This window comes from Colius striatus, chromosome 27 (assembly GCF_028858725.1).
Source record: "Colius striatus isolate bColStr4 chromosome 27, bColStr4.1.hap1, whole genome shotgun sequence".
In the NCBI taxonomy this organism is placed as follows: Eukaryota; Metazoa; Chordata; class Aves; order Coliiformes; family Coliidae; genus Colius; species Colius striatus.
The window spans coordinates 888,153-901,830 of record NC_084785.1 but is presented as its reverse complement, the minus strand read 5'-3'; the positions used below and the strand labels follow the sequence as shown (position 1 = coordinate 901,830).

Genomic DNA, 13,678 nt, shown 5'->3' with positions numbered 1-13,678 from the left:
AAACTGCAGGCCACAGCAGCTTAATGTTAGAGGGTCAGACACAGTTAGACTCCAAAACACTACACAAGAACACCTTTGACCTTCAAAAATCTTTACATCTTAGCTAAACAAATCAAGGTCAACGTTTCTTACCATTACCTTGTTAACCATTTCTGTGCATTTTTGCCAATACCTTTCGGAACATGTATTTATCAATAACGCTTGTTCTCCTACCATCACAAACCATTCCAGGCCTTTGCTTTAAAAAACCCAAAGCCCTGTATTTAGAGTTGCTGAAAGGTGATGTGTCAACATCCCTGGAGATTTAAACTCTCAGGTTTGGCCACAGCACTGGCAAATTACTGGCAAGTGGTTTTGGTGCATTGTTCTCTCCTATGTCTATGCAGTTGGTGGCCTTTCACTTGAAATCAGTAGTTAATGCAAAATGTGATCTTAAGGGAAACATCTGAGGACATCTAAATAGGTCAGGTAGGCCATGGATTTCGGTAATTGCAGCTGAGGGCCAATATGACAGAGCATAAAGACTAAAGATTTTGTGCTGCCCAATAGACAGATCAACCCTGTGCTGGGGTTTCAGGGGACAATCAAGTGAGCAAGAAACAGGGCACTGTGTTATCCCCTCATCCATCTAAATGTGGGTTCCATCTCTAGAAACAGGCTGCTGTGCACTTTTGTATCAGCAGCTCTTGACATTTTCTCTGCAAGGGCCTTGTTATTAGCCGTGAAGGCACAAACATAAAACGATGATTCCCCAGCAGTACTGAAGAAATGCATGTGCTGTGGATCTCCACATTGTTGTGGATTTCTGTAATGCAATCCCTGCTCAAAACCACACAGAGGGTTCACCTACCACGGCACTCAACAAACTGCCTTCAGCACGTTAAACGCAGGTTCTCACTCCCTGCACAGTTCAAAGTGTTGTGTCTCTTTACAAACCTCTACCTGGGTACTACCATTTTTCCTTTCCCATCTGTACATTATATCTATTTCCTAAAGTATGCCTCTCCTCAAATCACATATATGCAAGTAAACATACATCATCATCAGCTATATAAAAGCTCTATCACTCATAGACACCTTTTTAGACATATGGTACAAACATTCCAGGCATACAGGCATTTACTTACATGTAACATATCTCATCACTGTGTAAATGATCTCTCTCAAAAAATTCCTGTTACCATTCCAAGTGTGGAAAAAATTCTTTATGGCATTGTACATCTGGAAACAATATCACATTCCTGATGCACTTTCCCTTACAACTCTCTAGTCACAGCACCGTGTTATTTTAACTTTTCAAAAGAATAACGACTGTGAGGATTACAAACATTATCATCATGATTACTATTTTCCAGCTAGGTGGAAGAAAAGATGTCAGGCCTCATCCTGCTGTCCTCACTTGGACAGGGCTCCCACTGATGTCAAGAGGCATTTTGGTTGAGCGAGTAATACAGGAGTGGATGCTGGAATATGATGTGTTTGCTTCATAGTTGGATTAGGAATAAAATAAACAATGTGAGAAATGCCAGCAGCTTCTCTCTGCTCAGAACTTCCATTGAATTCTTTGGGAAACCCTCCCTGAGACCCAGAGGCTGCTGCAAACTGCAGGCTAACAGAAAAAGACGATGCACATGGCCTTCATTTCAGGAATGAGGCCTCTTAAGATTAGAGGCACAGGGGTAGGAGATAACTCCTGGGTCACTGCCATCCAGCCTCCTGCTAATACAGACAGCCAAACCAAAACTGTCTTCAACCATTTCAAGCTCTTACCTTTGTTTTAAAGCCTACTTGTTCTGGTGGCTGTGGGATTTAAGGTTTAGAGCCTAAATTTATTCCTGGTCAGTTGATACTTAACACTGGCTTTAACGTTATAATTTGCCATTCTGATCTACCTTCGGATATTTTTAGACAGCAGTTATGTCCCTTCTCAGTGCATGTCACTGAAATATTGAGCCAAGCTCTTGTCTGCTCCCCAGTCACCTTAATGACCTGTTCCTGCACCTGCTCCAATTTCACTTTCATCCTCTTTTGAGCACAGTTAAACCAGGACATTGTGTTTTATTCTTCCCATCCCTTTTTGTTTCTTACAGTCTACATCCCTAACTGACGTTATCCCACCACTCTTACTCGTTTTTCTTTTCCTGAATGACACAGATCCTTCAGCACTTTGTGTTAGAAGGTGAATTCTCAACCCCAGCCAGCTTTGCTCGTGTTCCTGATGATGAACTGATCCAGCCACCCTGAGGTCAGGAAGGAAACCTCCCCAGGGACACACCTTGTTTTTCCTTTCTCTCTCTCTAGAGGACCTAGAGCAGGTTCCTGTCAGGAACCATTCCATGTCCTGATTTCTGCTGAAAACAAGGGGCAATTGCTGACCTTTCTCTTTTGTTACCAAACAATCACGTTGGTTCAAAATGACCATTGCTAGCATTGACGTGCTGTTGCCTTGTACTATTCTCTCGACCATGGCACTGCAGGATCTGTTTAATCGGTGTGTTACTGGATAAAGCAGAATTCCCAATCAACAGGAGTCTAATGTGTTAGCACCGGGTCTCAGCTGAAGCATTTTAGCTGAAGTGCCTCATCTTAATTCCACAGAATTACTGTCCCCCATTACACACCGGTCGTTACCATTAAGTATCACTGGGCCTCAATCAAGTTCTCTAGGAGAAGTCCTCATTAAGTGGAGGGCATCATTTTTTCTTATCAATTCTGTTCCTAGGAGAATCCCTCCCTGAGAACACAGCAATGACAGTAATGACAATACCTATGTAAACTCATCTTTGCAGATGAGCTGAACTCAGACAGTCTGCAGTGGTTTGAATAGGTGATTTTAGCATGATTTTTGTTTCAATTTTCCACTGAAAATCTCTATTCATGAATATTTTAATTGATAAATAATCAATATTTGCCTCAGTTAAACTCACCAGGGCATATTACTCAATCTGCATATGTATTTGGGCAGCCTTCAAGTAACCATGAAAACATCCATTAGTTCTAGAAAGATTTCTTTCCCCTGCTTTAGCCACTGACAGACACAGTAGGGAGAGACAGTAAAATTAGGGTACTAGTGGGGAAAAACCCCCAGCAGAACAATGACCACACATCCTTTCAATCTCAGGTTGGACTTTTTTTTTCTACAGTAGAAAACCATTGTATTTGATTTAAAAAAATAATTCCTTGTATCTTTGAATCTCTACTTAATAATAAAGCCCATTTCAAGTATTTAATGTGCAAAGCAGCTGGTGTTGCTTTCCAAACTACAGAATTAAATGGGGAAAACCTCCAGCTCCTTTTCAAGCATCTGGAGTGGTATTAGGTTGACAACTCAGGGTTAATGTAACCTCTCTGTCCCTCTTGCTCCCTGCCCCCTTTTTAGGAATAAGTGCAATCTAAGTGCAATCTAACATTTAATTTTGTTTAATACACTGTAACTATCCTATGAAATATCTAAATCTTATATCTAAAAGTGAGGCTGAGGCCAGGCTCAGATGCTGGATCTCAACGCCCTGGAACTTTGGTTCTCAGCCAAACCAAGCCCAAACTGTGCAGTTTCACACCCATCTCTAATCAGAAGCATTAACTTGACAGTGTTCCAGACATGAGTAACCATTCTTCCATGCTGGAGGAACTCAGTAAGATGCCTTGTACAGCATTATTTCCATGTCTCTTATTTATATTTGTGTCTCAAAAACAAAGCTTGAGTTTTGGGCTTTCATTCAGTCTCCCTTAAAGAGCAAAAATGTTTTTGGAATGAGACCCTTTCAGTTCCAGGTTTCAGCAGCAATTTAAACAAGGACTTTGACAACAAGGATTCTCTCTTTAATAACCATAAAAAACCAAAAGAGTAGCTTAACATCTCCTGGAGATCTGACAAGCACTACTACAGTGGAAAGGAACAGATTTGCTCCTGCAGAAAAATACAGGTACAAATGAAAAGATACACAACCGAGCATCACTGCAGAAGTCTGTTTGCATAAGGAAAGTTAAATGCATGGAAAGAGGAAGAGGAGGGGTTCATAACAACAGCTGTACAAATAACTTACTAGGAAAAAACAATAAAGTTTTTAGATGTGGCCCAAGAATAGAACACAGTTAATTAGATCATAAAAGGACTAAAGTACCTTACTGCACAGCGCTTTTTGATCCTGCTTTTACTCTGCTGACATGTTCCTGTACTGGGAGGACAAACAACTGTCCTTCCAAGCCTAATAAATAATTCTGCATGTTGATTATTTTGCTTGAAGTAAATCTCAACTATTAAAATGAAAATGAACATGTTCACTACATGAAGGAATCTATCTTCCTGCTTCTGACTGCAAGGGCAGCTGACAGACCATGGTCAACAGCAACAGGCAAAAAACCCCTTTGGTCCACATTTAAAAACAAGAAACAAACTGAAACCCAGAAAGATGATTAAAAAAAAAGAGTATCTAGACAACACAGCCAGTGGGGCAGTCAAGATAACTCTCAGCTTTCATCACATTCAGGGAAGTCATTCTTCTACCCTTAGAAAGTACAAGGCAGGCAGAAAAGCTGTCTTTGCTTATTGTCTTTACAGTTCATCATGCCTAATTTCCTTTGGAACACAGAGCTTTTTTAACTCCCAATGTGTAAAATCTTAGCAATTGAACTACTTTCTGTATCTTTTTTTTTTCATGCATACTGACCTCTGTAGCCCAGAACACAGCTCATCATCCAAGGCATCCAGTTTGGAACAAGCCTGAATGAGGATCCTGCATTCACTCAAAATCTCAAGCTTTTTGCAATTTGTGTTCATTTTTGAAACTCTGAAAAAAAGGTCTTGTCAACATTTTTGGGTTTGACAAAAAGTAAGCTGAACCTAATGGTTTTGCCTGACCTTCATTAATTTGGGAGTTGGAACTTCAATCTCACAATGAAACTCAAAGGGTACGAACTCAATTCACGTGGACTGAAAGTGCAGGAGGAGTTTTAAGCCCTGCAAAACAGAACCAGAGTTTCACTTGGCTCTGTTATTCCAGCTTGGCATGTTGTAAAGCAGACAATCCAGACGAAGAGTCCATCCCAGCTCATTTTCTTCTCCAGTAAATGGCTGGTTTTGGTACAAAGATCAAAAGCAAGGTCATAGTTTCTCACATCCAAGAGGCATGCCAGGTGGACAGGCTGAAGGAATGAAGGCATTCCATCAGTAACCATGTGAGTGCTTTAAGACACATTTCAGTTTCCCTGTTCCATGTTGCACTGGAAATCTGAAGCTGTTAAGGCGCTATAACATCACCATTTTGGGCGTAGAGGTACAGAGATGAAACAAATAATAAACCTCATACTAGAGACAGACTTCTGCTAAAACAATTAGATCCAAAATCCTCCTGCAGTTCAGCCCCTGATTGGAATGTGGGATTTCAGTCTCACTTGCCATGGCGAGGGGGCAGCCAGCACGAGATTGAAATCAGATCCGAATTTATTCAGTGTTCAGGTGTGTTTAGCTCCAGAGTTTATACTTTGGCTGTTACAACCAATGCCATTTGTAATATGGCAGTGCCCAGAGTCCCCAGGTGCTAATCAGGAGACTCTGGTGCAAGACTTTTAACAAACTCACAACAACAACAAAAAAGAGACCCTGTATTTCAGTTCCATTGCATTCCACAATCAGCTATTCTAGCTGCCTCTCAGAGCTAACACAATCTGTTTACACACTGTAAACTGAGTTTTCTTTTACTCCTCGATTTTTTCCCCCATCTTTGGCAGATTATACCTCATTGGTGGTTTTTCTTTATAGAAATTGCCACTTGAAGAACAAAAATCAGCACAAACTTCCTAATAAAAAGCACCTCTTCTTTTTCTTATGTCTTTAACATCCCTGAAAACACAGAAGAAAGAAGTCACTGCAGCCTATTTGAACCACTAGTGAAAAAAACCTGAGATGGTCATGAATTTCCCTCTACATTTATTTCTGCTCATAACAAAGAATTACCAACTCGCTTATGGTTTTTGCCTACAGTTCCTTAAACCTTTAGGAGCTTTAAGATGCTTTTGTTTTGCAGCATTTCTCTTAAATGTTGGATTTGTCATTGCTAATAACAGTAAAAAAAAAAAAGAAAAGAAAAAAAATCAGTTGTCTGTGAAAACATGTTTTGATGGAAAGTCTTAAACAGCTCTGTAAACTCCTGTGGAGCTTTAACTTCATTTATAAAGGACAAAACTGATGCAGGTGCCCAAGTAACAAAAGGTGAATTGCCAAACCTGAGGATGCCACCTTCCCACTGCAAGTCTACTACAGAAAATCACACAACCCTCAATAGGCTAAAATCCAATTTTTATCAGGGATGTGACACAGTGAAGGCACAGCAATAGTGATAACAAGCAGTAACAGCATTTCCAAGGGAAGTCCTGACTCTCATCGGTAGATTTCAGAGGCTCTGGCTGCCAAAGCATGTACACACCTTCTCAAACGCTCTCCTGAATCAAGAACACAAAGTTTTACCAAGGTGAACAATCTCATGTGGAGAGGTGGAAATGTAGTAAATATAGTAAAAGAAAGGAAAAAAAGGGCTCATCAAAGGTCATCCAGGAAATCAATGGTACAGCCCAACCATCTGACCTGCAGCCTTGCATCCCTCTCAGCTGCACGAGAGCTGGTTCTAGCAGGGCTTTTCTCCAGCGTTCTCTGCTGTGCCACCGTTTACACCACAGGGAGATGTGACAGAGCACCCAGGACTGAAAAGGCTTCAACGCTCCATTTACATTGTTTTGAAGGTGAAGTTACAGGTAACATGTTTCTTGAAAGGTTAGGAAAGATGGGAGACTGTGTCTGCCTTTCTCTTCACTACTGACACACTTCACCTCCTTCTGTGTTTTTATTAGCTGGTATTCACAATACATCAGCGACAGCTATGATGAAACCAGTGGCAGATTTCACTGCAAAGCAGCTGGGTCATTGTCCCATGGGTCTTGTTGCTTTGCTGCATGAGATCTTAAAGTGACCATCACTATATCAGCTTCTTGTTTTTTAAAGAAGCTGAAAGGGAGGGCACGAGAGTGTTAAAAGGTAAAAGAGATGGAAAGAGACAGGGAGTGGAGGCAAAATGAGGAGACTACTTGTGTACCACGTACAGAGCTACTTTGAAAAATTCTGAGGCATCTAAGTATCACAAACATGATCCCTGCTGTGGGCAGCTGTATGTGCGAGTGCTTTGCCCGAGGGTGTCAAATCAAATATCCACTGCTGGTTGGTACAGTACATCACTTCCCCTGGGGGATTGAGAGTGAAAAAAAGAGAGGGGAAAAAAGGAGGATGGAAAAAAAAGGTTTAAACACAACAAATGGAGGAAGACTTTAACAATATGTGATATGGCTTATCATACCCTGTCATCATATTTATTACGAACACTGTAGGAGAGAGGAGAGGGGAAAAGAAGGAAACAGCAGACAGGTTCATGCTGAGCCTTGCAAGACTTACCTGGAACCGCCTCATATCTCTTGGGTTTCCTGCTGTTTTCAAGCAATTCTGATTGCACTTGAGAAAAAATTTTAAGAAGAACCTGGAAAGAGAAAGAACCGTGTCACTGCTATGAACCATGACAAAACATGTGTTGCTTTATGCTGCTTTACAGTACATACCACAGCGATTTACATGATGTGTCAGTAGACCAGGACTTAGCAAAACACAAAGAAAACGAACTCAAACAAATATAAGTTAAAAACCAAAAATCAGTGCAGTCAATGTGACTAATTCAGCCTGAGCTGGGCTGCAGCCTGCTGTAAGTCAACATATCTGCTCTGATCTGTGCCTGTTTCCTCACTCTGTGTTTGACCACACGACTTTTGTCTCCTTTATCTCTCCCTTGCATCCAAGGGCCTCCTTTCTCTGTCTGAAGGGATTTTCCATGAAACAATATAAAAGAACGACGTTATTGTAAAAGCTACAAAAACCAACAGGGCAACTCTGAAGCAGATAAGCCTCAAAACTACTTATAATGTGTTAAAAACCAGAGACAAACACGGCTCCCAGAAGCAGCCGACGAGATTTCATCATGATGGTTTTAGTTATTAAGATTTCAGTAACTAAAGCAGAGAGGCAAAACTGCCAGGAGTCTGGATTATAATCTTACATAGATTTTGAGAGAGGATAAAGAAAACAGAACCTGAAGTAATACATGACAGCTCCTGCTGTCCAAGTAGATAAACCTATTAACACGGTACAAAGTTCTCGTGCCCATTCTCTTTGCCCTGCCACATACAGCTATCTTTAGGTGTTGTGATTCTGTGGAGTTGACTTTGTCGTGTACACAAGTTGAATCCTCAGCAGGCTTGGCTGGCTTACCCAGCACTATGCACTGGACCTTACAGATTTTAGAGTTCAGAAATATTAGGCAGGTATTTTTCTAGAGGCTTTTTCCACATTTTGAGTCAAATTCAGAGAGGATTCATCCCTTTGTTATCGGATCAATCTGATTAGACTTGTGAATTTCAGAGGCAAAGAAACTACATGAAAAATCACAGTTGCTGGACTGAAAACCAAACAAGCATCTCTTCCAAATTCAGACATAACAGGCGAGACATTTTTTTGGCATCCTGTATCGCCAGTGAAAATATTTTCTGTGATTCTTTTCAATCCATTTGTTGGACAAAACACATTTAACTGCAGCAATTAAAAGAAATAAATCCATCAGTAACTTGAAGATAAATTCAGAAGGAAAAAAAAAAAAAGACTTGGGTAGAAGAAAAAAAGAAATAGTTGAAGAATTGCTTTGGAATACAAAGAGCACTTTATTTATTTATTTCTCTTGCTGAGTGCTTTCCTTAAAAAAAATCCGCTCTTGCAGTAAGTTAAAGTCCCAGGTGAGCCAGGCCTATTTCCCTTTCTGTTACTATGACAACGATTTTTTACCGCAGTCCCTAAGTCCCTTCAGAACTCACACATTCATGCCTTGAATTAGAACTTTAAAGGAGAAAGATGTATATTTCCTAGGGTTTACCAACAACAACCACCAAAATAGTCCTAACGCGAGACGAGAAAGCAGAAATCCACTCGCCTTTGTTATTGCCACTTTCTTTGCACCACTTCCATCGGGGTATTTCTCTTCCATCTGCCCCAAACATACAAAGAAATTCCAAAGGATCTGATCCATTTCTATATTGCTCCAACAAACAAAACCCCTCGAAAGCCTCACGACAACTGAACCCAGCAAAAGGACCCAGATAATGTCATATGAAATGCCTGTCACAAAATACATCCTTCCAGGCAGCTTTTTCAATGCCAAGGTTCCTTTTTTTCCCCCTCTCACAAACATTTTAAGAATAACTAAAATATTTATTTCCTGGGTGAGTGCATTTTGCAGACTGTTGTTTTTTCTCTCCACTGTTCCTTCTCATTTGTGACTTAAAGAGCTCGCTGGTTCTTCCCATGGCACCGGTTAGGGCGACAGTGTTTGGGTTCAGCGGGAGAGATGTGCCGGTGCTCGCCTGTCAGGGGGAACTTCTGCAAACACAGCCCTGCTCACCTCCTTGTATTCCAGCCAAAACACCCTACACAACTTCACACCTCAGGAGCAGCACTGAGTATATGCCATCAAATAAGTCTTCTTGACTCCTCACCCTAAAACCTGTGACCTCTTTGATTTGAATGATTCGGTAAGCAAGATTTTATCTGAAGGAATGTTCTGAGAAGGAAATATTCTGGACGTGCCTGTACACTCACAGATTCACAGCAGAATTTGAGCCACAAATGTTACTCACAAACATTTCTTTTATCCTGCCCTCTTCTTACACATATAAAAAAATATTTGCAATGTAAAAATAGCTTATGGAAGAGAAAATTGCAGAAGGGAACCAAACTGTATCATGAAACCAAAGCAAGAAACTTATATGAAAATCAGTGAGCCGCTGGCTAACTGATTATCCTGGAGAATGACTGCAAACAAAAATCCCCCAGAAGTTGTTACTTTCAAGGAAAAAGAAAATATCAAATGAATTGGGAAAATATCCAGTTTCCTTTTCAGTTTTTTTATGTGCTTGCATCCCTGTTCATCTACAAAAATTAACAAAACCAGGGCAAAGAAAGGAACACACTGCATTTACTGAACTGACTTTGGGAAGAACTAAGATGCTGCAGTACTGTGTGGTACACAAAGCCTTGAAAGGCAGGCACACAACAGTAATAATTCCAAGTGTATGTTTAACAAGTACCAGTGGCTGAACCCTGCAGTGCTGCATGGCAGCGAACTCCAAATCTTCTGCTAAACATCTCCAGAAAACTGAGGATGAGATCCACAGCAAATGTAAATCACCAGTGTACGTGGAAATTAACTTGGATTTCAACTCCATCTGTGCTGATTCATACCAAAGGGTGTATTGTCCATTAAAAAACACACCCAAAACAGAACTCTCCTCTTCTCTGAGCTGTCTGCCTCCTACGAGCCTCAGCTCACCGACTGCCATGTAACAAACAGCATTCAACACGCAAACACAGAGAGCTTGAGAGTATTTAGCCAAGGTATTTAACCAAGGGCGATTTTGGGAGTCCCATTTGAGACAACTTAAGGGTGCCTGACTTCCTTAGAATCACCAAGCACCTCGCCTGCTGACAGCTGTGCTCCTTTAAGCTATCACAGAAGGGGCATCAGACGTTCCTCATCTCACTTTTAAAGGTGCTGGCTTTGGTTTGTAGGTACTGAAGTATTGTGGCAGCATTTGTATACATTGCCTGTGCCAAGATGTTTGTAGTTTCTTTGGAGCCCACTAGATATGTTGCACTAAGAGAGTTTTCCCTCCTATCAGCCCAGATTTGGATTTATTTAGACACACACATAAGAATTCTTATCTTTCCTCTAGTTGAACCACGTCTCTCTTTTCCTCCAGACAAATTTTAGCTGCAACTGGGCATCTGCAACGAAGTGTTTGCTAGTTTGTTCTATATCCATATATATTTTAAGTGGTTGCATCTGGGAAAGGCATTAATATTTATTGCAGCATTAGAATAAAAATGACTTGGGGGGAGCAAAGAGGAGGGAAGGTTTAGCACTAAATGAAGCTGATTTAGGGGCAACAGGAGAATTGCAGAAAGGCTTTATTAATTTTTTTAAATGAGAACCTTTAGCCAGTTTTTGGCCTTAACTTACACATACATCAAAAACCAAGCCCCATAATTTACAAACATTAGCTTATTTTTATGTCCCTTAGCTGCCCTTTGTTCCTTGCTAAGGACAGCACTAGCTATGAGTTTAGCAGATAACCGATTCCAGCCAAGCAGAGAGAGCACGGCTCAGACATCTCATACATCAACAGCTAAGGGCACTGGGGGAAAACTTACATACTTTTGAAAGGCTACCACTAAACATTCTGGCATTGCTCTAGAAAAGTGGATTAATTTAATGTATAGACATCAAATTAATTAAGATATACCTATAAGTTTATCTCTTTGTTTCCTATTGTCTCTCTCATACTGAGGAGCTTCCTATCTATAGACTGAGACACTGGCAGAGGTCTCCAAAATGCACCCCAAATATAACTAAATCCTTTAGGATTTAGAGGGAGCTATTTTAAAAGTTACTGCTCCTCCTACTGGGAGTTACCATCATGCCAAGGAGTGAGGTTGATATTCAAGTGTCCCTTTTTCACTTTAGTACAAAGACAGCTGTGTTATCTCACTGGTTTGTCAGCAATGCCATGAGCAATCCCGTCTGACTCTGTGGGAACGCACCAGAACACAGCTGGATCCTACAAAGGGTTGTCACTGGACAGTGTGCTTGAGGAAGGGCAGAGTAAATAAGGTCTTGTATCTCTCTAGCTCTTTCCAAAGCACTTGCTGAGCCACACTCCTATCTTGTCTGTGTATGTCTGTAATATTACGTTCTCTACCTACCTAAAGCAGCTCCAAAATGTGTCTAGAACTAGAAAGTATGTTCCACATCTTTGACAACACTTATCCTCCACCTCTGATGACTGAGAAGAACCTTAATCAAATCCTGTTGGAGTCAAAAAAAACCCCACAAATCCTTCTTATGACTTCAGCAGGACCAGTCAGAAGCCCTAAAGAGCAGCCCCACATGCAACAGAAGGTGTAGTTAAAAAAAATCCATTAATGCTTTTTAAAACCCTGCCACAAGACCTGGGACTGATTAGTCTCACCACATGGAACCACAGAAATAGATAATATGCTTTGCACTTTTATAGCACCATTCTATGGGACTTAAACTTCAATTAATTCTGCCTCACAACCCGTCTCTGCAGCAGGTGGTGTGACTCACCATCCAACAGGCAAAGATGCAAGGCCTGGAAACTGGGAGGGAATTGCTCCCCATCAAACCACAGGTCTGCCATAGAGCTGGGACTAATACTCAGATCTCCTGGTTCTACATCTTAACTAAGCTTCCCATCCACCTTTTGCTCCTTCTTAAAATACAGGGAACAGAATCAAAGGATATAACATTGTCTTTCTCTTGTCAGCAGCCAGAAATACCCCTTGTAAAGCAAATACTGAGACAATGTGATTTGGGTACAATTTGGGCTCATGGCCTCGGTCCTTTTTTGGCATGAGCAGGTGCCTGCCATCCAGGATGATTATGTTTAATATATGATGGCATTCTGCTTAAATAAACTGCTTCCTAAAAAGTCACAAAGTGAACACAGATAAAACTAGAAGCTGTTATTGAGTATCTTTGCTCCAGTTCAATATTAAGATTACCATGAACTGCTTAAGTACCCTTACAGTGAGGGCCTGACTCCAACTCCATCAAGGCTAGGCTAGGAAATTGTGAGATCAGGGTCTCCCATCCTCCCCTTGACTCAGCCATGTGTGTCTTGGCATTGCAAACTCTGAGATAAGTGTGACAAGTAACCCTACCCAACGCCACAACATGACAAAGTAAAAAGCTGAACTTGAAATGTCTTCCTTTCAAAGGAACCTTCCAGATTCTGCACATATATTTGAAGGTCAAGGCCTAAAATCAATTAATTGCATTTATTTGATATCATCATCCTGATTTTAATGAATATCACAGTAAAAGGCTTCTTTATAATCTGAATATTTATCTCTGGAGTAATTTCATTCTATTATGTCAGTGTGTATTATTAGGGAGCTGATGATAAAATTTCCTCCTCTTTTCCAGCAGTTATAGTCAATGTGGGATCATTCATTGCACAAAGGCATTCTAAAGGAGCATACAACTTACACTGTGTGAGGGATGAGTGAGGTTATTACAGCAATCCAGAGTATTTATATGATACTCCACAAACAGCAGCTAATTAATCTTCACAAAACTCCTGTGCATAAAGTGTGAACCCAGCTCAACAAACGTGAAAGCCAACATATGTAGGTCAAAAGACTTTTCTGAGGTTGTCAGAGATTTACTGTGAGAGAAGGGAGCAGGAGTCAGATGACACGAGGTGCCAAGCCTAGGCCAGAAGGAGTTGGCTGGTCATTTGTCACTTGTGTTTTTTAAAAGCAAGCCTCCAGTTGCACCAAAAAGTGCACATGAACATTATGCCTTGCTACTCCTGCCCCTGCAGCAGCTTCAGGACAAACACTCCTCTATTCTCTTGCCCTAATTCAAACTAATTTCTTCAGTTATGGCACCACCAATCTGATTCAACTTCTCTCCAGCTCCACACTTCTGAGTGCAGAGGACGAGCAGACTGTGCAAGAGAACTCTTGAGCCTGGCATTAGAGGAGTCAGGTGCATGCACATGCAGGGGA

The 13,678-nt window shown here is 41.0% G+C and overlaps 1 protein-coding gene across 1 annotated transcript in view; it reads right to left on the bottom strand.

Annotated features, from left to right (window-relative positions):
* The window catches only part of EBF2 (EBF transcription factor 2), a 123,400-nt gene that overhangs the window by 24,322 nt on the left and 85,400 nt on the right, over positions 1-13,678 (bottom strand). The window contains exon 7 of the mRNA XM_062015823.1: positions 7,442-7,523. Within this exon, the coding sequence (XP_061871807.1) occupies positions 7,442-7,523 (82 nt within the window). The remainder of the gene's footprint in view (positions 1-7,441; positions 7,524-13,678) is intronic.